This window comes from Artemia franciscana, chromosome 11 (genome assembly GCF_032884065.1).
Source record: "Artemia franciscana chromosome 11, ASM3288406v1, whole genome shotgun sequence".
NCBI classification, from domain to species: domain Eukaryota; kingdom Metazoa; phylum Arthropoda; class Branchiopoda; order Anostraca; family Artemiidae; genus Artemia; species Artemia franciscana.
In genome coordinates this window covers 36,230,920-36,257,529 of record NC_088873.1, presented here as the reverse complement: position 1 = coordinate 36,257,529, position 26,610 = coordinate 36,230,920, and the positions used below count along the sequence as shown (strand labels likewise).

General features: G+C 36.8%; 1 protein-coding gene across 7 annotated transcripts in view; it reads left to right on the top strand.

The window, feature by feature from the left end:
- LOC136033152 (uncharacterized) overlaps nt 1-26,610 on the top strand; it is a 137,276-nt gene that overhangs the window by 80,325 nt on the left and 30,341 nt on the right. For all 7 annotated transcript variants that reach the window (XM_065713806.1, XM_065713808.1, XM_065713807.1 and 4 more), the window contains 2 exons: nt 16,408-16,677; nt 24,349-24,568. In XM_065713806.1, the coding sequence (XP_065569878.1) occupies nt 16,408-16,677; nt 24,349-24,568 (490 nt within the window). The remainder of the gene's footprint in view (nt 1-16,407; nt 16,678-24,348; nt 24,569-26,610) is intronic.

Sequence of the window (26,610 nt, the reverse complement as noted above, 5' to 3'; positions counted from 1 at the left end):
TTCTCAGGCTCGTAACTTTGGATGGGTAAAACTAAACTTGATGAAACTTATATATTTAAAATCAGCATTAAAATGTGATTGTTTTGATGTAGCTATCGGTATCAAAATTCCATTTTTTGGAGTTTTGGTTACTATTGAGCCGGGTCGCTCTTTACTACAGTTCGTTACCACGAACCGTTCGATATTGTCAAGCTCAACTAAAAATTTGAGTGAATTTGTTTTTTATTAATTATTTAAAAAGAATTCGGATAAATTGTTTCAGTTTTTGCAAATTTCCTCTGTATCTTCCACCTTGGACAAAAAACTGGACTCTTGTTAGAAAATGTTCTACTACTACTAATAATAATAACTCACTGCAGCACAAAGCCGCCTGAGGCCAACACAGCTACGCACACTCTTCCTCCAACCTAATCTATTCAAGGCCTCCCTCTTTACACCCTCCCACGAAGTTCCCATTTCCTTTAAATCTTTATTTATGACATCCTCCTAACCCAGACGAGGACGACCTGCTTTCCGTGTAGCCCCAGACGGTTGGCCAAAAAGGACAATCTTCGGCAATCTGTCATCCTTCATCCGCAGAATGTGGCCTAGCCATCTCAACCTTTCTTTCATTATAGCTCTAGAAAGCGGGATTGAACCACATTTTTTGTACAAACTACTGTTTGAAATACGGTCAGTCAGCCGGGTACCCAGAACAATCCGTAGGCAATTTCTCTGGAAAACTTCTAGTAAATTTTCGTTTGCATTTCGGAGCGCCCATGCTTCAGAGCCATATTTGACCACTGTCATCACTGTAGCTTCCAATATTCTGATCTTGGTTTGCAGAGTTATCTTCCTATTCTTCCAAACTTTTTTTAACTGTGAAAAAAAAAACACCCTGAGCCTTAGCTATTCTACTCTTAACATCTTCACTGCTCCCACCGTCTTTACTATTAATACTACCAAGATAAGTGAAGCTGCCAACCCGATCAATCTTTTCGTTACCCAACGTCACCTTTTCATCTTCACTTTTTCCTAGCCTTAGTGACTTAGTCTTCTTAACATTAATTTTCAAGCCTATTCTAGCACCCTGAACTCGCAAACCTCTAAAAATTCATTAATTTTGCTCACACTTTCATCTAATATACTTAAATCATCAACAGAATCTAAGTCCAGGAGCGTTTTTCCTCCCCTTTTGATTCTGTGGTCTCCAATTGCCTTTCCTGGGCTCCTTAAGACGAAGTCCATCAAAATGTTCCATATAAAGGGGGATAGAACACAATCCTGCTTAACTCCTGATTTAATACAAAACCAATTGCTAACCTCATTTCCTACCTTAACAGCAGCAGTATTATTCTCGTACGTTGCACAAATCACGTTAATGTGTTTTTCTGGTATACCATATAAGGATAAGACCTTTGCTAACGCCCTTCTATCAGCAGAATCGAAAGCTTGCTCATAATCGATAAAATTGAGGACCAAAGGTGTTTGACAGCGAAGGGACTTCTCAATTATTGACCTAAGAGTGAAAATTTGGTCGACAGACCCTCTACCTTTTCTACGCACTGTTCTTCCCTTAAAACTTTGTCTACAGCATCTCTCAGTCTAAAAAATATCATATTACTAAGTAATTTGCTAGAGACCAGGCTAATGCCTCGATAATTACGACTCTCATTCTTGTCACCTTTCTTAGACAGTAGTTTAATTAAGGTTTTCTTAAAATCGTTAGGTACTTCCCCTTTTTCAAAAATCATATTCAAAATCTTCAGTAGCTTATTTCTAACCTCAGAGCCACCATATTTAAGAAACTCATTTATCACACTATCAGCACCTGAGCCTTATTATTTTTTAACCCCTTTTAGTGACCGCCCGCGTTATTATTTTTTAATCCTTTTAGTACTGTCGCCAATTCTTCCTCACGAAACAAATCTTCCTTCACATCGTGTCTCAGATAAATATCGTGTCTCAGAGCTCTTATTTTAAATCCCGAATAGATCTGGTGACATTGGGGGGGGGGAGGGGGAAAACCTAAAACCGGGAAAACACTTAGAGTGGAGGGATCGGGATGAAACTTGGTGGGAAAAATAAGCACAAGTCCTAGATACGTGATTGACATAATCGGAACGGATTCGCTCTCCTTTGGTTAGTTGGGGGGGGGGGGTTAATTCTGAAAAATTAGAAAAATGAGGTATTTTTAACTTACGAACGGGTGATCGGATCTCAAAGAGATTTGATATTTAGAAGGATATCGTGTCTCAGAGCTCTTATTTCAAATCCCGAACAGATCTGGTGACATTGGGGGGGGGAGAGTCGGGAGGGGGAAACCTAAAACTTGGAAAACACTTAGAGTGGAAGGATCGGGATGAAACTTCGTGGCAAAAATAAGCACAAGTCCTAGATACATGATTGACATAGCCGGAACGGATCCGCTCTCTTTGGGGTAGTTGGGGGGGGGGGGGTTAATTCTGAAAAATTAGAAAAAATGAGGTATTTTTAACTTACAAACGGGTTGTCGGATCTCAATGAAATTTGATATTTAGAAGGATATCGTGTCTCAGAGCTCTTATTTTAAATCCCGACCGGATCTGGTGACATTGGGGGGGGGGGAGTTGGGAGGGGGAAACCTAAAATCTTGGAAAACACTTAGAGTGGAGGGATCGGGATGAAACTTGGTGGGAAAAATAAGCACAAGTCATGGATACATGATTGACATATCCAGAAAGATCCGCTCTCTTTGGGGCAGTTGGGGGGGGGGTTAATTCTGAAAAATTTGAAAAAATGAGGTAGTTTTAACTTACGAACGGGTGATCGGATCTCAATGAAATTTGATATTTAGAAGGAGATCGTGTCTCAGAGCTCTTATTTTAAATCCCGACTGAATCTGGTGACATGGGGGGTTGGGGTTGGGAAGGGGAAACCGAAAACTTGGAAAACACTCAGAGTGGAGGGATCGGGAGGAAACTTGGTGGTAAATATATGTAAAAGTCCTAGATACATGATTGACATAACCGGCACGGATCCACTCTCTTTGGGGTAGTTTGGGGGGATTGATTCGGAAAAATTAGAAAAAGTGAGGTATTTTTAACTTACGAACGGGTGATCTCACTGAAATTTGATATTTAGAAGGATATCGTGTCTCAAAGCTCTTATTTTAAGTCCCGACCGGATCTGGTGACATTGGGGGGAGTTTGGGGTGGGGGAACCTAAAATCATGGAAAACGCTTAGATTGGAGGGATTGGGATGAAACTTAGATACGTGATTTACATAATTTGAACGGATCTGCTCTATTTGGGGGGGGGGCGGAGTTAATTCTGAAATATTCATATTTAGAAGGACCTCGTGACTCAGATCTCTTATTTTAAATCTCAACCGGATCCAGTGTAATTGAGGGGGGGCAGTTAAGGGGAACCGGAAATCTTAGAAAATACTTAAAGCGGTGAGATCAGGATGAAACTGGATGGGAAGAATAAAAACCTGTCTAAGACACGTGACTGACATAATCGGACCGGATCTGCTCTCTTTGGTGGAGTTGGGGGGGGGGAGTTTTGAAAATTGAGGTATTTGTAACTTTCGAAAGGGTGACCAGATCTTAATGAAATTTGATATTTAGAAGGGTCTTCCGCTTTAAAGCTCTAATCTTAAACTCCGACCAGATCCTGTGACATTGGGGGGGGAGTTGGAGGGGGGAACCGGAATTCTTGGAAAACGTGAAAATTTGGGTATTTTTATTTTACGAACAGGTGATCGGATCTTAATGAAATTTGATATTTAGAAGAAATTCATGTCCCAGAGCTGTTGTTTCAAATCCCGACCAGATCTTTTGACATTGGGGGGAATTGGAGGGGGAAATCTTGGAAAACACTTGTAGTGGAGGAATCGGGATGAAGCTTGGTGGATAGAATAAGCAAATGTCCTTGATACGTGATTGAGCGAATCGTACTGGATTCGCTCTCTTTGGGGGAGTTGGGGGGAGGGGTTCAGTGATTTGGCGAGTTTGGTGCTTTTGGACGTGCTAGGACGATGAAAATTGGTAGGCTTGTCAGGTAGCTGCACAAATTGGCTTTATAAAGTCGTTTTCCCAGATTTGACCATCTGGGGGGCTAAAGAGAGAGGAAAAATTAGAAAAAATTAGTTATTTATAACATAGCCTACTAGTGGGTGATCGCATCTTAATGAATTTTGATGTTTAGAAGGAAATCGTGACTCAGAGCTATTATTTTAAATCCTGACCGGCATTAAGCCTCTTATTTTCCTTTTAAATCAATCTGTTGATTCATAGAATTTTTGCTAGAGCTCATACCATATGATCTCTTGGCTCTTAGCTCTTCTTGCCTCGTCACAAGTGCCATATGAGCTCTTAGCTCTTGTTTAACTTTTTTCTTATCACTACTTGTGGCCCCTTTCCTATCTTTAACTGAGACTAGTCCGGATCGACTACTCCCTCTCAATTTATTAACATGCCAGTATAATATTTTGCTATTATGCCGTCTAGCTGCATCTTCCAGATCCTCAGCAATTTTATCCATGGCCTCCACTTCACATCTCCTAGAAAAGTTGTAGTTCCTGATATAATTTTAAATTGGATATTCTTCAGAGAAAACTCTCCAGTACACCTTCTGCGTGCCTATCCCCTCACCACTGTTTTATTCGTTTTTTTTTTTTTTTTTTTTTTCGTTGATTTTGTGTGTGTATTCGTTTTTCTCTTTGTGTTTTTCTTTCTATATTTATTCTCATTAATAATCTTATCCTCATTCTCATTAATAATTTATAAAAATTTTATTCTGTTGAATCTTAACTTTAAAATTTACTGGCCGAAATGAAAAATATTTCTGTATATTATAAAATGCATTCTGAAAAAAAATTGTTCTTTTCAGTGGGTCTGATGTAGGATTTTAGGTCGGATAAATACTTTGCCTGTGAAAAAAAAGGTTGATTAAATCTTCTTCTGTCATCTATAGCTTAAAAGCTGCTCTCCAAGAAATCGTAACTTATAGTTATGTGAAAATAATAAAGGTATACCCTCCATATTCAAATTTAGGTTATTTTGACTCGTTTTGCAGAATTATTAAATTTGGCTCGGGTTGTCATTCAGAAATTCACCCAGTTGCTTTGGACAAGATAGGGCGATATAAAAAATTAATATGGCTCTTTTAAGATTGGCACAGTAATTCAGTACCTTTTTCAGGGTGGCTAAACTCAGCTCAGGGCTTTTAAGTGACGTTGTAACTCAGTATGACTACTACTAACAACTTACCGCAGCACCAAGCCGCTTGAGACCAACACAGATGCACACGCTCCTCTTCCATTCCAATATATTCAAAGCCTCCCTCCTTACATCCTCCCAGGAAGTTACCATTTCCCTTAAATCTTTCTTTATGACGTCCTCCTACCCCAACCACGGACGACCTGCTTTCCATTTATCCCTTAACATTTGGCCGAGAAGGACAATCTTCAGCAATCTGTCATCCTTCATCCGCACAACATGCCCTAGCCATCTCAACCTTTCTCTCATTATAGCCCTAGAAGGCGGGATAGAACCGTACTTTTCGTCATTCAGCCGTGTACCCAGAATAATCCATAGACAATTTCTCTGGAAAACATCTAGTGGGCCTGCTAGCGGGTAGTGTAGCGGGTCTGCTAGCAAAATGTGTTAGATACAAATATTTTGCATATTAGGAAGTAAGATTAACTTACCCCCTCCCCCCAAGATGACAGACTTTAAAAATTGAAAACCCAGTTTTGTTCTGGGTTAAATTTGAAGGGGTCTCATTCTATTGGAAATCAAAAGCTCAAATCAAAGTGATCGGATGGCAACTAGCCTTCCATGCCCATTTTCCCCCAAATACATTTGACCAAAATTTTAAGATAAGCATATTGTTAAAAATAGTCCAAAGCTCCAATAAATATGTCTTAAGGGTGAACGCCCCTCCCATAGTCCCCAGAGCAGGGGCTGTAAGTTATGTAAGTTATCCATTGTTAACATGTTGGGTTTTTATTTGAAAAGAGGGTATATTTGATCCTGGATCTCTAAAAAGGATTAGGGTATTAAGGTGGGACTTCAAGAAAATGTTGAGATGGATGAGAAACACAGTTAAAGTAAACTATGTGCTTGCTTCTTGTTTAAAGAGAATATCAGCAATATCCAAGGAACGGCTAAGGGTATTAAGTTGAAACTTTCAGGGCATGTCGAGAAGGATATTCAAAAGTGGTAGGATGGGCACCAAGTTCCCCTTCCATTTGCTTTTAGCTACTCTCTCCCCAAAGATATCTGATCGAAATTTTGGAATAGCCATCCTATTCAGAATAGTCGAAAAGCTAAATAACTGCGCCTCCAAGTATGACAAAGTCCCATAAACCCATTGGGCAAAGGCTGTAAGCATTACAAGTTACCCATTATTTATATATAAGGTTGATTATTAAGAAAAGAGGGCATTTTTGCTGCGCAAAAAGGCAAAGTTGTGCTGATGATTAATGTACTTCAGCTATATTGGGAGATGCCCGATAGTAGTGCTATTGCTGAGTCAATCAGTGGCCAGAAGGAATTTTTAGCTGTCCAACTGAGGATATATTTTTTTAGCAGAAATATTCAAAATACAAATATAATTCCTAGCTGCGTTCCTAATTTTTTTTTCCCTAAGAAACCATCAGCAACTTCACAAATTGCTTTCTTAATATTATTCCAGTCATCTTCTCCATTGTTAAATTTTAACTGTCCAGTTTGGTATTCAACTGTTCCTGGAAAGTCTCTCAAATTCTCGTCCTGGAGTCTAGCAACATCTCATACCTTCCCGGGAGATAGTTACCCTTCCGAAATTTCAGCTTTAAATTATCCCTAGACACTACTAGATGGTGATCTTTACTTTTAACGTCAATAACAGCACTCATATACACCCTAGCATATTTTACTGATCCTGTCAGTCATCAGTTTACAGTTATATAATCAATCAGGTTTGCTGTCTTACCGTTACGTGAATATCAGGTTAGCTTACGGGCCATTTTATGACGAAACACTGTACTGGTTATAACTAGATTGTTATGCCTACAAAATTGCAGCAGTCTATAGCCGTTACTATTATCCTTTCTTACACCAAATTTACCTTGGCTAGGATACTATCTATCCCTATTTCTACCGACGTGGGCGTTCAAATCTTCTAGTGAAAACACCATATTTCTACCTGTGACCCGGTCTTTTTGCTCCTGTTACTGTAAATAAAATTCATCTGAGTCACTGGTTTCTCCATCAGTCGGTTCTACGGGGGTATATGCAACTATAACTGGTACACTGAACTTTTTAGTCATAAATCGAGCGATTAGTATTCTACTGTAAATACCTTCCCAGTCTAAACAAGCTTGGCAGCTTTCTTATTTATCTTGAACCCTATTCCCTATCTATGTACCCCTTCATTCCTGCCTGAGTAAATAAATTCTTTATCACCTAATTTCTTGCTTCCTACCCCTGGGATATGAGTTTCTGAAACTCCTGCTAAGTCCAATTTGAATCGTCTGAATTCATCAGTAAAAATGTCGACACAATATTTATTTTTTGACATCTTAATATTCCAATTTCCAATTTTCATATTCTTTAAATCATGGAAATTGTTTTGGCCTCAGGGATTCAATGGTCCCGGATACCAGTGCAGGAAGGGGGCAAACCCATCTTCTCAAGTCTGCATCGAAGCACTTCAGCCGGCTTAGAACCGGAAAGCAAGAAGTCCCTGGGACCTCCAGTTGAACGGAGGCTTTCTGTAATCCTGGACCCATCTTGGTCACAACATGGTTTTCAGCACTTGGCGATGCTCTTCTATCAACAAAAGTCTAAATCCTGCACCGGCAATATCAAGCCTATTACCTCCGACTCATTATATGTCCATGCCTACAAATATTATGCTACTACGGGGAAGCAACCCATTGTCAATAAATCAGCTAGGAAGTAGTTTATCAGCCCGAAATGCCCACCAAAACAAACTAAGTCCAGAAGGATTATTCATTAATCAGAATCCCGTACGAATGCCGTGTTGTTTAATAGGCTATAATTTCCTCGACTGGCGCTAATCCTCAAGTGGGAATAGGGTTGACCGCTAGGTCCTCAGTCTTGCAGGTACCCCAAAAGGATCGAGGCAGCCCTTTGCAGAGGTCGTTGTTCATAGATCTGGATCTTACGCCCTGTCGTAGTTATCCTCCTCTAGAGGATCCTCCCCTGATGCTGTTCTGCGTCACCACCCGATTTAACCCATTAGTGAGAGAAGGTTTGTAATCCACAGAACGTGTCCACACACCGGTGGGCCCTTCTGAGTGTACATTGAGGGACCTTCTTCTTCCTCCGCCTGTTTTTATGGCCCCAGGGGAGGGTGCCCCAGGTTCTATTATAGCCCCCAAGGGACAAGCCCCCCCCCCTTGGTTCCTAATTCCTATGGAGGTGCTCTACATATCTGTAGGCTGTTCTCCTATCGCCACCTGGGGACACGCTGAATGGCCTGTGGGAGGGCCCTACTGAGCAGTAGACTCGAAAATCTACTATGACAAGCCTAAGTAACTAACTTTCAACTATGGCTTTGGAGTTGGAGTTTTAGTAAGAATTTTGCTGAACAGAGTTGGAGTCAGAATAACAGAAATGACCTTTTGGAAACACGTTAGACTTGAGTCAAGCTAAATAATTTTAAATGCTTCTAAAAAGTGGCAATAATAAAAAAAATTAATATTGTAGACTAATTATAGTGAATAGGATTATCTGTATCTGATTATCTGTAGATTAAAAGTCAACCTTGCGTGTTTTTCCCGAAGCACAGGACTAGAGCAAATCAGAAGGGAGTAGTAAAAAAAGTCTGATGAACTCAAGAGGACAGACTAAACAAAAACGTTGGAAATGAACTATGAAAGTCGAAATCGAAATCGGCCAAGAGAAGTTGCAGGAGACCAAAAACGTTGAAAAGGCCTGGAGCAAGTCTTAAGGCAATTAAAAAAGTCGGATTGGCCTAAAGGAGTCTGAAAGAGACCAATAGATTCAGAGGACTAGACAAACTCTAAGGCAGTAAAGGAAGTCGAAAGAGGGTAAAAGAAGTTGGGTGGGACTAAAAGAGAATGGAGGAAGCCAAGAACTTCAGAAAAAACAGTGAATAATGAAATAGCCTAATCGAGCCTGGAAGGAATTAGAAAAAAGTTAGAAAGGACTAGAACAGCTCGGAGGACAGTATAGGAAATCAGAAGGCAGTAAAGGATGACAAGTGAGACGAAAGGAGGCTAGAGGGGACCAAGAACGTCGGAAAAGGATTATGAATGCTGGACAAAATAAATTGGTATGGAGACCAAATAGTAACGTAAGGGCAATAGTGTAACATTACTGAAACCGAAAAATAATAGCAATATTATGGAGATTAAAATAAAATTAAAAAGCATAGCTGTTGATCTACAATCTGTTCTGGCAAGATATGTCCATCAACATATTGCATTCTAGTGACCAACAACAGTTTTTTGATCAAAACTGTCGATGAAAACGACCCACAATTGAGGTCTTTGTTTGTCATGCTTGTTGGTCATATTTAAGCGGGAAGTTCCAAAGATGAATATGATTCGGGAACAGTGTTTTTGTTCTTGCTATTTAGAAGAGAAAAAACGGTTACTTTGCCATTTATTATTAGCTTGGTCTCTTACCTTAAATAAGACATGAGAAGGTACTTTCTTTTGACCCCCCCCCCCTCTTTCAACTCCAAAAAACACTGGAGAAATCTTGTTGTATGTAACTTAAACTTTCATAATTTTATCGGACAGTGAAAATATGGATACAAATTTAAAATTAAAGGTGTAAACATCAGTTTAATCGAAAATAGTAAACTAGTGTCCAATTGATTTCCAAAATATCGTCGCTTATTTACAAGAATAATATAAATTTGTGTTCTCGCGAAAATGGTTGTCGATTCACAATTGTTGGATAGACGAATCTGTTCTCGCGATTGTTGATCAACAATTTATTCGTCAGAAAGTGCCTTTAGTCATTTGTCTAAATTATATCATCGAATTCTATAACCTTACCCTTTGTTTAGCGCTAGTTATGCCCATTGGAGAAGTATGCTCTATTTTATCTACCTTGAAAACTGTTGTTTCCTGCATAGCTGTAATTTATCACGTCCCACTTTGTTACTTTTTGTTTCCTTTATAAATACTGCAATATAATCAAATTTGAATTAAATTGTTGAGTCATCCTTTGGGAAAGTAGTGCCTTGACATTTGTTTTGTTTTCTTTACTATTTGTTTTTGCAATGCGCTAGCGACGTGTTATTTCTCACGTAATAAAATATTGGTCACAATTAAAATCCGTGTTACTATTTTCTGCCATTTTTATTTTAAAAATGGATTATTTTTCATGCAGTTTTCCTTTCTATATTTGAGAAGTCTAGTAGAAAACGCGTGACTAAGCCATGACATCATATACGGTTTCTCTGAGTTGTAAAAAGTAAAAAAAAAACAAGTTTTTTTAACGGAAAGTAAGGAGCGACATTAAAACTTAAAACGAACAGAAATTACTTCGTATATGAAGGGGCTGCTTCCTCATCAACGCCCCACTCTTTACGCTAAAGTTTGACTCTTTCTCTTAACTCTACTTTAAAAAAAAGTAAAGTACTTTTTAAATGCCGAGGATCAATTCTAACGAGCACAAAATGCATACGACATCGGACTTGGAAGTAAAATACGAACAATGGTGATACCAATGCCGTGGCCAATGGCAGTGACTTAGTAACTGTATGTGTCTGTAACTGTTAGTGTGTAGTCTGTAACTGTATATAATAAACTGTCTAAAATATTTTGTGTTTGGCGGCACTTGACATATTTTCAGTTTTTGTAATTGTTTTTTCTTCGTCAGGAATTGAGATCAGAAACTAATTACTACCCTAATTTTACCAATTACACCAATTATATTAATTATTGTTATTAATATATTGGAAAAAATGCCAAGTGTCTCCAGACGCTAGATGGCATGATACTTTTTTATCGACACTAGTGCCACTTCCAGCTCTTATAAATTACCCATACTCTTTGGCCTAGCTGAAGAAAAAATGTAAAAAAAACTATTGAGAACTCATGCTGTTTTTCTCTCTTAATGTTAATTTCCGTTTTAATGCTTATTGTCTATGAGTTACTATGAGGGTAAAGAAGAGAGAATAAGCAGCAAAATGGCGAATCAAAGACACTAATACTTTCGACCAGCATATGCGCAGGGGTTTTTTGGGGCCCATCCTTCATCTTAAGACTTGAGATATATTTGGATGTATTCTATAATATCCGTTTTTATGGCACTTGGTATTAACCAAGTGACATATAGCAATCGCCAATTCTGTCGGTCTGTCTGTCTGTCGGTCCCGGTTTTGCTACTTTAGGCACTTCCAGGTAAGCTAGGACGATGAAATTTGGCAAGCGTATCAGGGACCGGACCAGATTAAATTAGGAATAGTTTTCCCGATTTGACCATCTGGGGGTGAGTCGGGATATTAAATCCCGACCGGATCTGGTGACGGGGGCGGGGAGTTGGGAGGGGGAAACCAAAAACTTGGAAAACACTTAGAGTGGAGGGATCGGGATGAAACTTGGTGGGGAAAATAAAGACAAGTCCTAGATTGATGATTGACATAAACGGAACGGATCCGCTCTCTTTGGGGTAGTTGGGGGGGGGGGTTAATTCTGGAAAATTAGAAAAAATGAGGTATTTTTAGCTTACGAACGGGTGATTGGATCTCCATGAAATTTGATATATAGAAGGATATCTTGTCTCAAAGCTCTTATTTTAAATCCTGACCGGATCTGGTGACATTGGGGGAAGTTTGGGTGGGGAAACCTAAAATGATGGAAAACGCTTAGATTGGAGGGATTGGGATGAAACTTGGTTGGAAAAATAAGCAGAAGTCTTGCATACGTGATTTACATAATTGGAACGGATCCGCTCAATTGGGGGGGGGGGGGGTAATTCTGAAAAATAAGAAAAAATGACTTATTTCTAACTTACGAAGGAGTGATCGGATCTTCGTGAAACTTCATATTTAGAAGGACCTCGTAACTCAGATATCTTATTTTAAATCTCAATTGGATTAAGCGTAATCGAGGGGGGGGGGAGTTGGGGGGACCGGAAATCTTAGAGAATACTTAAAGCGGTGAGATCAGGATGAAACTGGATGGGAAGAATAGAAGCCTGTCTAAGATACGTGACTGACATAACTGGACCGGATCTGCTCTCTTTTGTGGAATTGGGGGGGCGGGGTAATTTTGAAAATTGAGGTATTTTTAACTTACGAAAGGGTGACCAGATCTTAATGAAATTTGATATTTAGAAGGATCTTGTGCCTTAAAGTTGTAATTTCAAAATCCGACCAGATCCTGTGACATTCGGGGGAGTTGGAGGGGGAAACCGGAATTTTTGGAAAACATGAAAATTGGGGTATTTTTATCTTACGAATAGATGATCGGATCGTAATGAAATTTGATTTTTAGAAGGAATTCATGTCTCAGAGCTCTTATTTCAAATCCCGACCAGATCTTTTGACATTGGGGGGAGTTGGAGGGGAAAATCTTGGAAAAACACTTGGAGTGGAGGAATCGGGATGAAGCTTGGTGGATAGAATAAACAAATGTCCTTGATACGTGATTGACAGAATCGTACTGGATTCGCTCTCTTTGGGGGAGTTGGGGGGAGGGGTTCAGTGATTTGGCGAGTTCGGTGCTTCTGGACGTGCTAGGGCGATGAAAATTGGTAGTTGTGTCAGGGAGCTGCACAATTTGACTTGATAAAGTCGTTTTCCCAGATTCGACCATCTGGGGGGCAAAAGGGAGAGGAAAAATTAGAAAAAATTAGGGATTTATAACTTACGAGTGGGTGATCGGATCTTAATGAATTTTGATATTTAGAAGGACTTTGTGACTCAGAGCTCTTATTTTAAATCTTGACCGGCATTAAGCCTCTTATTTTCTTTTTTAAATCAATTCTATTGATTCATAGAATTCCACAAGTGCCATATGAGCTCTTAGCTCTTGTTCCATATCCTTTGCATATTTGTAGAATTTCAAAATTGTACCTCCTTCTTAAACAATCTGCCCCCCTTCCAAAAGACTCTTAAGGAAGTGTCTGGCTTCAGGTGTGTAGCAAGGGGTTTGAGTGAAGTAACCATTATACTGAGACACAAGTCTGGGGTTTTATTTTGACAGTACAAAATCAAAACACTTTCCCAGCAAAATGCCCGTTTAGAGTGACTGTTCCTTGAAGTTACTAGGTTGCATAAAAAAATGATAGTAAATGAGGTTCAACCAAGAATATATAAGAAGGAGAAACCTAGAATTGACCAATCGATAGAGTAGGGCCAGGGGCATATCCAGGGGGAGGGGTCAGGGGTTTGAATCCCCCCCTGAATTTTTCTCCTACTTGTAGAAACGTAACAAATGCGTATAAACAAATTTTTGACGTGTTTTTGAAATTTTTTCGTAAATCCCCTCCCCCGAAAAAAATCCTGGTTACGGCTTTGATTAGGGATATTGTGCCTCCGTCATTTTTAGTGCATCTAATTAATAAAATATTTTGTGGGTTTACAAGTAATTTATTTCAATTTGGGTGTTAGTAGGCTGATCGGTTTCTAAAGTATATGGTATTGCTGGCGCTTGTTCACTATCAGTTTAATTAATTATAAAAAAATCTGGCATTTTCTACGACAATGAAAAAAACTTATGAGTAGATGGGCTAGAGGGAGGGCGTATACTTTTTTTCTGCAGCTTGCCCTGTAAAAAAACTTGTTGCTAATAAAACTACAGTCACAAATTTTGTTTTTACTGAAAGAATAAAGTTAGATAACAGTCAATTGTTATTGGATTGTGTTTGTTACTGAATTTCCTTTTTCTACTAAAGTCCGTATGGTTTTTCATATTTACTTCTTTTGTTCATCATGTTTAATACCAAGGATTTTGTTGAAATACCAAGGGAATCAAAATAAAATTTTGTCCCGTCGACTTATCTTAGACCCATTCATACCTGAAAACCCCTATTCTGCAGGTTTTTCTTTTGGTTGTTTATTACGAAATTTTTAGGACGGCATCAAATTTTCGTCAGTGTTGCCACGTTGAACCGTAAAAGTAAATAAACGAAACTAATTAATTAAGATTGATACGCTTTTCGTCCGGAGAAATTCCATCATTTCAAATATTTTGATTCTCAAAGGCACAAAGGAAAGCTACAGTTTCTCAAGGTGTTTGGCGCCACATTTTTTTTATTTTTTTTTTTTTTTTGCTGTTTTTTGGCAACATCTCTTTCTGTTGTTTATTTGTCAATGCTGCTACTAAAACAGCACATAGAGGTTTTGGTACTTGTATGATAAGAGCCCTGCCGCTCAAGTTGTTCATTCATTGAAGCATTATAGAGACGGTTTTATTTGGTTAGTTTCTTTCAGCTTACCGTGAGACAGGACAAAGAGAAGTGACAGAATAGATAGAAAATATATAATTTGGGCTATATATTTGCATATTATGGGGAGGGGGTAAAGTATTTGGACAGTGTGAAGTTAGAAAGAAATTCTCACTACATAATATGAAGAATAATTGTACCTAACACACAAGGCATGCAGACCCGCTATACTTTTCGCCCACCCCCTCTAATATGCAAATATATAGCGCGAATTTGTTTCTAAAAGTATTGTGTTTTTTATTTTACTTTGGTATATTTCATTAGGATTGAGTGTCAGAGAAACATATTAGAAAAATTAGGGCGCTTATCATACAAGTACCGAGATCTTTTCATTAAAAACTGAATTCCCAATTTATCATAATTTTGAAGTTACATAGGGTTGTGTGAGGATGCACATGACCAATTCAGACAATCAGATTTTATTTCCACTGCCCTTGGTACATTGAATAATTCTTAGTTATTCCGAGTAATAAGCACTAAAGGCTGTTTTCAGGTTCATGAAGATAGTATCAAGCATTTATTTTACTATTTCCTGTTTATTTTTAAGAAAATTTGGTGAAAAAAAAAAAGAAATAGTACGTAATTAAACTTAAGTTAGTTCAACACCCCGCTTTATCCAATTTTTGTAAAACTTCCGAGTTGGTTTTAAAAAAATCCTTATCCATCTTCCAGAGGACGTCATTCCTTTTGTAACCTTTATTCGTTAGTGACTTCCTTCTTGTTGGTCCAATGAACTCCACCCTCTCCAGAGAGTTGTAATTAAAATCATATTGTTTCCATCATTTATCTTTGATTGAAAACAGAATTTCATAAGAAAAGATTATTTATTTCTTAAAAGGTCGTAGCACGTAATTCAAAGCTTACCTAGATTTAGACCCCGTCTCCCATTCAATAATTTTTTTGACTCATAGATAGGTTTAAAAAATCTTGGAGAACGTGGTAGCGAAAGCTATTTTTTGGTAACCTCTTTTCTCTAGTTACTTCCTTCCTATTGGTCCCAGTAACCCCACCCCTCTTCAGAGAATTATGATTAAAATATGGATCTTTTGGCATAATTTACTCTTAATTGTAAAGGGAATTTCGTGAAAGGGCATTATTTATTTTTAAGTATATTTTGTGATACCGAACACGTAGCACATAATACAAACCTTACTTAATTTAATGCCCCCCCCCCATCCAATTTGTTTCGACTCAAATTGGTCTTAAGAAAATTTAGAGTACTTCTAGGGAAAGCTGTCCTTTTGATAACACTTGTTCTTTGATAACTTTCGTCCTATTAGTCCAAAACCCTGCTCTCTCTGGAGGATTGTGTCTAAACTAAAACATGTATCTTTTTGCATAATTTATCTTTGATTACAAAGAGAATTTCGTGCCAAAGGTTTATTTTTTAATTTAAGGATATTTGATCAGACCGCACTAGTATTTATTTCTTATGGGGTCAGACCGATCAAGCAGCGCATAATTCAAATTTACCAAGTTTATGTCCCCTCCATCCTATCCATTTTTTTTACTCGATGACTGGTCTAAAAAAAAAATCTGAAAGAATGTTTAGGGAAAGCTATTCCTTTGGTAGCCTTTATTTTTTAGTAAATGACCTTCTAATAGGCCAAAGAACCCTAACATTCTCCGGAGAACTATAACTAAAACATGTATTTTTCTCCATCAGTTATCTTTGATTTAAAGAGAATTTTGTGAAAGAAGAATATTTATTGCTTATATGGTTAGACCGAGCCTAGTGCATAATTCAAACTGCGCCTGGTTTACGACACCTTCCCCCCATTTAAATTTTTTTCGGCTCGTGGGCTAGTATAAAAATGTTAGAGAACGTCTACGGAAAGTTATTCTTTTGGCAACCTTCACTTTTTGATAATGTCCTTCCTACTGGTCCAAAGAACCTCCCCCCCCCCTTTCCGGAGGATAATGTCTAAAATATGTATCTCTTTCATCATTTATCTTTGATTGTAAAGGGAATTTTATGGACGAAAATTTACTTTTTAAGGATATCTGGTCAGACCGCGCTAGTAGCACAGAATTTTGGTCTGTGAAGCCTGATGACGGTGCTATACAAATGAGAACTTCTCCTGATGGAACAGACAGAAGCCGTTCGAGGTCACAAAGCATGTGCGAAAATGATACACGACCAAAAAGGATTCTTAGAAGGCAAGAAGCGGTCACTATGTCCGATGTTTCTACTTGCCATCTTGGAAGCTCTGAAAGTCTCCTCTCTGAGCTTGATTCTATGGTTGGCTCTGTTGAGTTCAATCTGAAAGTTAGTTCTACTTTTTTTTGTAATTGAATTGAATTTCTTGTATCCTTTTTTTCAAAATTTTTAGAAAATCGTGCTCTATCTTACAGTAGGCTTAAACTACTCAATTGATTTTCAACTTAATAAAATTCTCGAAAAAATATCGATGATTTTTGGCATTTTTATTGACCAGACCAAAAAAAAAAAACAAAAGAGAAGAAAAGCAATAATGGGGTTTTATAAGGCCAACAAAAATTCTAGAAGCAATAAAAACAGATATTCTGAGAAGAACAACTGATTTCCCCCTTCAACAATTTTAAGGAAAGTCTATAAAAATAAAGTTCGTATTTTTAGACCGAAAATAGGAACGATTTAGTCTACTCTCGAAATATCCATTAAAAAAAGGCATACTGTGTGTGAAATCAGCCCCTAGTTATTAGTGAAAGGCTTAGAAACGGAAAACACATGGACTGTTGTATCTTTATAATCATCTTATATATAATCTTCAGTCTTGAATTATTTAGTTGTAAATAATTCTTCACTCACTATATACTGAAGGGGAACTTGGGGAAGACAGGTGCCTTGACCGTCTTGGAGCATATGTCAAAAGTTCTTCAGTGAAATAATTTTCAATATTCAAGATATGGGAGATATAGGGGCTTTGTAATTTTCTAATTTTATAATTTTGGTAAAATTCTTGTCGATGGGCTTTTCTGAAGGAGAAGTGCTTTTTGTACAATTTTCAACGTTTCAATTTTAAATATTAGGTCTACAAATTATTTTTTCTATTAATTATTTTCATTTATTAACTGCACCCTCTATTTTATTTAAATGAAAAAAAAGATAATTATAGCCGCTGGATTATTTATTTTAAATTTTGTGCCCCTAAAATTTCTGCGCCCAGGGCTAGTAAACTAGCCGACAAGAAAATTCTTGTCGATGGTTTTTTATGGCACTTGATATTAACCAATATTAAATTAGAAATAGTCGTTTTCCCGATTTGACCATCTGAGGGGGAGTGGGGGGCCCGTTAATTTGGAAATAATAGAAAAATTTAAGTATTTTTAACTTACGAACGGTTGATCAGATCTTAATGAAATTTGATGTTTGGAAGGATATCCTGTCTCAGAGCTGTTATTTTAAATCCCGACCGGATCTGGTGACATTGGGGGGGGGGGGTTAGGAGGGGGAAACCTAAAATCTTGGAAAACACTTAGAGTGGGTGGATGGGGATGAAACTTAGTGGGAAAAATAAGCACAAGTTCTAGATACATGATTGACATAACCAGAGCGGATCCGCTCTCTTTGGGGTAGTTAGGGGGGGGGGGGTAATTCTGAAAAATTAGAAAAAATGTGGTATTTTTAACTTACGAACGGGTGATCGGATCTCAATGAAATTTGATATTTAGAAGGATATTGTTTCTCAGAGCTCTTACTTTAAATCCTGACCGGATCAGGTTATATTGGGGGGGGGGTTGGGAGGGGGAAACCTAAAACTTGGAAAACATTTAGAGTGGAGGGATCGGGATGAAACTTGGTGGGGAAAATAAGCACAGGTCCTAGATACATGATTGACATAACCGGAACGGATGCGCCCTCTTTGGGGTAGTTGGGGGGGGGGGGGGGGGTAATTCTGAAAAATTAGAAAAAAGAGGTATTTTTAACTTACGAACGGGTGATCGGATCTCAATGAAAATTGAAATTTAGAAGGATATCGTGTCTCAGAGCTCTTATTTAAATCTCGACCGTATCTGGTGACATTGAGGGGAGTTTGGGGTGGGGGAACCTAAAATCATGGAAAACACTTAGATTGGAGGGATCGGGATGAAACTTGGTGGGGAAAATAAGCAGAAGTCCTTGATACATGATTGACATAACCGGAACGGATGCGCTCTCTTTGGGGTAGTTGGGGGGGGATATTCTGAAAAATTAGGAAAAATGAGGTATCTTCAACTTACGAACGGGTGATTGGATCTCAATGAAATTTGAAATTTAGAAGGATATCGTGTCTCAGAGCTCTTATTTAAATCCCGACCGGATCTCGTGACATTGGGGGGAGTTTGGGGTGGGGGAACCTAAAATCATGGAAAACGCTTAGATTGGAGGGATCGGGATGAAACTTGGTGGTAAAAGTAAGCAGAAGTCTTAGATACGTGATTTACATAATTGGAACGGATCCGCTCTATTGGGGGGGGGGTTAATTCTGAAAAATTAGAAAAAATGACGTATTTTTAACTTAAGAAGGAGTGATCGGATGAAACTTCATATTTAGGAGGACCTCGTAACTCAGATCTCTTATTTTAAATCTCAACCGGATCCAGCGTCATTGGGGGGGGGGCAGTTGGGGTGGGGACCGGAAATCTTAGAAAATACTTAAAGCGGAGAGATCAGGATGAACTGGATGGGAAGAATAAAAACCTGTCTAAGATACTTGACTGACATAACCGGACCGGATCTGCTCTCTTTGGTGGAGTTGGGGAGGGTAATTTTGAAAATTGAGGTATTTCTAACTTACGAAAGGGTGACCAGATCTTAATGAAATTTGATGTTTAGAAGGATCTTGTGCTTTAAAGCTCTAATTTTAAATTCTGACCAGATCCTGTGATATTGGGGGAGTTGGAGGGGGAAACCGGAAATCTTAGAAAACGTGAAAATTGGGGTATTTTTGTCTTACGAATAAAATGATCGGATCTTAATGAAATTTGATATTTAGAAGGAATTCATATCTGAGAGCTCTTATTTCAAATCCCGACCAAATCTTTTGACATTGGGGGGAGTTCGAGGGGGAAATCTTGGAAAACACTTGGAGTGGAGGAATCGGGATGAAGCTTGGTGGATAGAATAAGCAAATGTCCTTGATACATGATTGACGTAACCGTACTGGATTCGCTCTCTTTGGGGAAATTGTGGGGAGGCGTTCAGTTATTTGGCGAGTTTGGTGCTTCTGGACGTGCTAGGACGATGAAAATTGGTAGGCTTGTCAGGGACCTGCACAAATTGACTTGATAAAGTCGTTTCCCCAGATTCGACCATCTGGGGGGCTAAAGGGAGTGCAAATTAGAAAAAATGAGATATTTATAACTTACGAGTGGGTGATCAGATCTTAATGAATTTTGATATTTAGAAGGACATCGTGACTCAGAGCTCTTATTTTAAATCCTGACCGGCATTAAGCCTCTGATTTTCCTTTTAAATCAATCTATTGATTCTTAGAATTTTGTTAGAGCTCATACCATATGAACTCTTGGCTTTTAGCTCTTCTTGCCTCGTCACAAGTGCCATATGAGCTCTTAGCTCTTGTTTTTGAATTAAATAAAAAAACGAGTTTTTTTAACTGAAAGTAAGGAGCGACATTAAAACTTAAAACGCACAGAAATTACTTCGTATATGAAAGAGGCTGCTTCCTCATCAACGCCCCACTCTTTACGCTAAAGTTTGACTCTTTCTCTCAATTCTTCTTTTTAAAACAGTAAAAAACTTTAGCGTAAAGAGCGGGGCGTTGATGAGGAAGCAGCCTCTTTCATATACGAAGTAATTTTCTGTGCGTTTTAAGTTTTAATGTCGCTCCTTACTTTCAGTTAAAAAAACTCGTTTTTTTATTTAATTTCTGAACGTTTTTGAATCAATGCATGTTTTGATTTTGGCTCTCCGCAGAGGAATAATCAAAACGAAATTTGCATATTTTTTTTGGGGGGGGGGGGGGGGCTAAATGGCTTTCTCATAACTTTGATCGAATGATTTTGAGAAAAAAAGAGCGGGGGCGAAGCCTAGTTGCCCTCCGATTTTTTGGTTAATTAAAAAGGCAACTAGAACTTTTAATTTTTTACGAATCTTTTTATTGGTAAAAGATTTACGTAACTTATAAATTAGCTTACGTAAAGAACTTTTGTATTCTCATGTTTTTATTACATATATGAGGGGATTCGCCCCATCGTCAGTACCTGGCTCTTTACACTAAAGCTTAAATTTTATCCCAATTCATTAAGAATGACCCCTGAATCACAAAAGCCGTAGAATAAATAGTTGAATTACTAAAAATACTTTAGTGTAAAGAGCTAGGTATCATAAGGAGGTGAGCCCCTTATATGGGTAATAATTTCTGTTTGTTTTAAGTTTTATTGCTGTTCCTTACTTCCAGCTGAAAAAGCTTTTTCACATTTATTTTTTAATTTTTTTTTTTAAATAATGCTAGTAAATCCTGATCTCCCTTCATGGAAGTTTTCTTCTCCCATGACAAATTCTCGATGGAAACTTCCCCCAGCATATCCCCCCTCTTCTCAACCCCTCCCCCCAACCAAAAAAACCCTCCTGAAAACGCCTGTATACTTCCCAATAACCAATACTATATGTAAGCACAGGTCAAAGTTTGTAACTTGTTGCCCCTCCCACGGGGACTGTGGGGGAGTAAGTCGTCCCCAAAGACATACTTATAAGGTTTTTCGACTACGCTGAATAAAATGGCTATCTCAGAATTTTGATCCGTTGACTTTGGGAAAATAATTAGCGTGGGAGGGGGCCTAGGTGCCCTCCAATTTTTTTGGTCACTTAAAAAGGGCACTAGAAACTTTTCATTTCCGTTAGAATGAGCCCTCTTGCAACATTTTAGGACAACTGGGTCGATACGATCACCCCTGGGGAAAAAAAAACAAAAAAACAAATAAACACGCATCCGTGATCTGCCTTCTGGCAAAACATGCAAAATTCCACATTTTTGTAGATAGGAGCTCGAAACTTCTACAATAGGGTTCTCTGATACGCTGAATCTGATGGTGTGATTTTCGTTAAGATTCTATGACTTTTAGGGGGTGTTTCCCCCTATTTTCTAAAATAACGCAAATTTTCTCAGGCTCGTAACTTTTGATGGGTAAGACTAAACTTGATGAAACTTATATATTTAAAACCAGCATTAAAATGCGATTCTTTTGATATAGCTATTGGTATCAAAATTCCATTTTTTAGAGTTTTGGTTACTATTGAGCCGGGTCGCTCCTTACTACAGTTCGTTACCACGAACTGTTTGATGAAGTAGTATAATAACAAAAGAGTAGTAATGCACGATTGCCCAATCAACACTCTTTTAAATGTAGCGGTTGCTTCCATGATAATTATACCCCCTAGTGGGGCTAGATATAGCCCTTGGTCCTAGGCTATATACAAAACTATAAGAGAGTACTATAATAATGAGCATTTTACTTTATAATATGCAGAAAGTTTTTACCAATCAGATTTTTATGTTTATTCTATTTTCACCCACGTCTTTAAATCATTTTTAGACAATATATTTATACCACTTTTCTGGTTATTTTATAATGACGTGTTACTATAAATCCAGATAAAGAATAAAATGTCCGTTTAACGAAGTATTATAATAATATAAAACAATGAATAAATATATTATTTATATCTTGTCCCATTAGGGTAGCGGAGGGGGCGCAGTTGTCTCATTTGGACTGATCTATAGAAAATAAAGTTGGTTTGGGAATCGAATGATACTGCTCCTTCGTTATCATTTAACCTACTATTGTGACGTCATTCATCATTGTGTGTGAACAATAATCGAGAATCGTATTTTATTTTAAATATTATGTTTAGTTAATTACAAAAGGATTCTAAATATAGCAGCCTCCTTTAAAATGAGTCCTTAAATAGCTCTCTGGGATATTCCAGTGCCTTGTCAGTAGTAAAAAAAATAAGTACACATCAGTGCTACCCATGCAAAAGTGATTTTCCATGTTGTTCAAGCCAGGATTGACGATTCTAATGGTGTACTTTTTCTTTCGATCAGATACCATTGGGGGGGGGGGGGGGGGTTCAGGCTATTTTTTGAAATTCGTGCAAATTGGTTTTCAAAATAACATCTTACTATTAAGACTAGATACCATTCCTGAATCAGCAACAAATGACAATTCTTTTCACTAGCTAGTTTATTTTTAAACGCGATTTTTTAAATTTTTTTTTTTTACTATGGGTCATGCTTTGTTCTGTACTAGGTTGCGGCTACCGCTAAAAACAGAATCAATTTTCCTTCAATAGAACATAAGAATTTTGGGCACTTGTATGTTATACGTCCTACATAATGTTCTTCTAATATGTTTCTCTGACGCTCAATCCTGATGAAAATACCAAAGTAAGATAAAAATATAATACTTAAGAAACAAACTTGGGCTATATATTTGCACATTAGAGGGTGAGAGTAAAGTACAGCAGGTCTGCATGTCTTGTGTGTTTGGTACAATTATTCTTCATATTATGTAGTAAGAATTGTTTTCTAACTTCACACTGTACAAATATTTTACCCCTACCCCACCCTAATATGCAAATATATAGCCCAAATTATATATTTTCCATTTATTCTGTCACTTCTCTTTGTCTTGACTCAAGCTAAGCTGAAAGAAACTAATGGAAAAAAAAACGGTTCTATAATGCGTCAATGAACAAACAACTTGAGCGGTAGGGCGTTTATCATACAAGTACCGAATATTGCCATTGTTTGTGTCGATGGCATGGAAACTAAAGGATTGTTCATAAATTTGCTGCTACTGCTATTTTCATGCCCTGTAAAAAGATGGATTCAGCCTTTAAAGAAGAGTCTAATTTGTGTTTGTCTTATCGTCATTTTGTTTGTTTATTCTGCTTTCATGTTTTTGTCGTAGCGAACGTTTATTTATTTTATGTGGTTTTCTTTTCTTTGCACAGCTCCACATCTCCTGTTTATACAGTTGGATTATAATTAATTATTATTGTTAGTGTAGTATTCTGCTTCAGCCTTTAATTATTACCTACAGACTTCTTAGTGGAACATTTTAGGACGACTGCATCTTTATATTCATCAGCCTTTCTTATTTATTTTTTTTTTTCAATCCTTTGTTTATAGTTTTGAATTTGTACAAGAGTTACTTTATTTTAAAGGAGGTGGGAAAATTTATATGAGTTTTTGATTAAATTACGTTATTTTAAAGAGAAAGTTTGAAATGCCTCGTGAAGTTTTAGATGAATTACTTCATTTAAAAAAAAAGACAATAGGAAAGACGGCATGGGTTTTTACATGAATCACTTTATTTCAAAGAAGAAAGTTTGAGAGACGACATGAATTGTTAAGTTAATCATTTTATTTTAAAAGAGAAAGCGGGGAAGATGAGGTGAAGTTTTTACATGAATCACTTGAGGGAGGATGTTTGAAAAATGACATGAACTGTTTTGTGAATCACTTTATTTTAATGAAAAATTTCTGAAAGGTGACATGAATTGTTTTACATGAATCATATTATTTTAAAGTATAAATTGTAAAGACAACGTGGATTTTTACATGTAACACTATTTTAAAGGAGAAAGTGGGAAAGACGACATGAATTTTCTTTTATGAATCACTTTTTTAAGGAGAAAATGGGAAAGACGACATGATTTTTTTTTTAAATGAATCATTTTATTTTAAGAGAGGAAGTTCGAAAGACGGCATTTTTTTTCTCATGAATCACTTTAATTTAAAGGGAGAATTTGGGAAAGACAATATGAATTTTAACATGAATGACATTATTTTAAAGCAGAAATTGGGAAAGACGACATGAGTTTTTACATGAATCACTTTACTTTAAAGGAGAAAGGGGGAAAGATGACATGAATGTTTACATGAATCACTTTATTTTAAAGGAGAAAGAGGGGAAAACGACAAGAACTTTTGCATGACTTTTTTTTAAGGAGAAAGTGGGAAAGACGACAATGAATTATTTTGATCGTCTGGAAGCAGAAGTTAACAATCTCCGTGCCAATTGCTTGGAAATGGATCAAGAAATTGAGCATCTTGCGGATGATGAAAGTGATGAGAAGCAGCAGCCTAGAATGTCATCAAATGTGTCTAGTTGGAGTTTATCTTCTTTCTCAAGCGACATGTCTATTGATAAAAAACCACAATTTAGAGGTAAGAATAGAATATGTAGTACGATTGCCACAAATTAGTCTCAATTGCTACTCTTGATAATAATACATAATCTAGAGGTAAAATAGAAGAATAGAATAAGAGTTAAATAATGGAGTGTTTAATTAGATATTTCTTCAATTAAATCATATTCAAATTTAATTAATTAAATAAAGTAAATTAAGTAATAATTATAATTAAATCATTCAATTAAATTAATTAATTTTCAATTAGATTAAACAGTAGAGCTAATAACAGAATTATTTATGTATTCAAATCATCACTATTCACCCATACTGTGAAGCTTTAACTCCCTTTAAATAATCATGGACACTTTTAGCCCCTGGATCCATGCGTAAAAATCGAGATCAAATTTTCGGTTGGGAAAACTGGGACATCTGGGAGACCGCACATATCTGTGAAGCCATGGAGTAAGTTTTTTGTAAAGACAGTAAAACCGATTACTTAAAAATCTCGACACATTGATAAATTAAATAGGCTACTTTTGGAAGCAAAAAAAACCAAGATTATTTGATTTAACAATTTGAATTGGATTTAACGGTTTTTGCCAGTTTTTGCACCTGTCAATGAAGAAAAATATGGATGTAAAATCAGCAAAAAATAGGCAAAAAATTTATAGCACTATACCGCTTAAGAAGGATTAGCTTTTCTTTGAAGGTTTAGTTGTCTCTGGCCATCAACAGATTCTTGATTTTTGAATTTTTACGGAAGAATTAGTTTTGCTTATTTATTTTTCAGTGTTCAACATTGCAATACTGGCAAAATTGTGTTACTGCTTTCAAAGTTTATAATTCAGTAAATTAAGAATAGTAACGAAAAACAGGATTGTAAATGATAAATATATGATATTGATATATTGATATATTGATAAATATATAGAATTTGGAGATAAACACAGTTTAGTTACAATTGCTGCTCTTTGTAAAAAAAAAAGGAATATAATATTTTAGTAAGAATATAATAATAATCAGTTTAGCCAAAATTACCACTTGTGATAGATGAAATTTGTTGATAGTCTTTTAATTTAGTTCTGATTTTTTAGACATGGGAGAAACAAGACTTTTTACTTTTGGGTTATATATATATATATATATATATATATATATATATATATATATATATATATATATATCTCTTTTAATTATTCTCTTTAATCTCTTTTTATATATACTCTTTTAATTAGATATGTTAAGGATAACAGAAAAAAAACACAAGGATCCAATCAGTGCTTGTTTTGACAGTCATTTATATGGGGGCAAGTCTAATCTTCAAATGGGGTGGGAAGACTTCACAAGAATGATTTGAAGTATCAAGGAAAATGAAAATGAAATCTCGTAGGGAGATAATTTCGTAAACCACATTAGCCTGCCATCACAAAAAGTAAAAAAAAAACACAAAAGAAAAGATAAAACGGTAATGGTTATTATGTAATTTATGCGACCAACTAAAATACTGGATGAAACACAACGATGTTTCAGGGAGGGCACCCGCTTTCCTTTTTCAGTACTATTAAAAAAAAAAAAAAAAAATATGTTCACATTGCCTGAGCGAACACACGAACGATACAAACCAAATAAAAAGACAAAAAGAAAAAAAAATTCAAATTGGAAGAATTTAAAAACAAACCGACAATGCGGAAAATCTTTTGAAAAAATCGGGTTATGTTTAAAAATTAGGAAACACCAGATTTTGCGAAAATTTTAGATTCAACATACAGTTATGTAGTTTTGGTAGTACTTCCCGGCAATGAAGAAAAACATGGATATAAAATCAGCAAAAAATCGGCAAAAAAACTTGCGGCACTATACACCTTAAGAAAATGTAGCCTTAAATGTAGTCCTTTGAACGTTTAGTTGTCTTTGGCCATCGCCAAATTCGTAATGTTTGAATTTTTCCGAACGAATTAGTTTTACTTATTTATTTTCCACGGTTCAACATTGCAACACTGCCGAAAATGCGATGTTGCTTTAAAATTTTACAATTTATTAAAAAGAAAAAAAAATCTTTCAAAAACACAGTTTTTA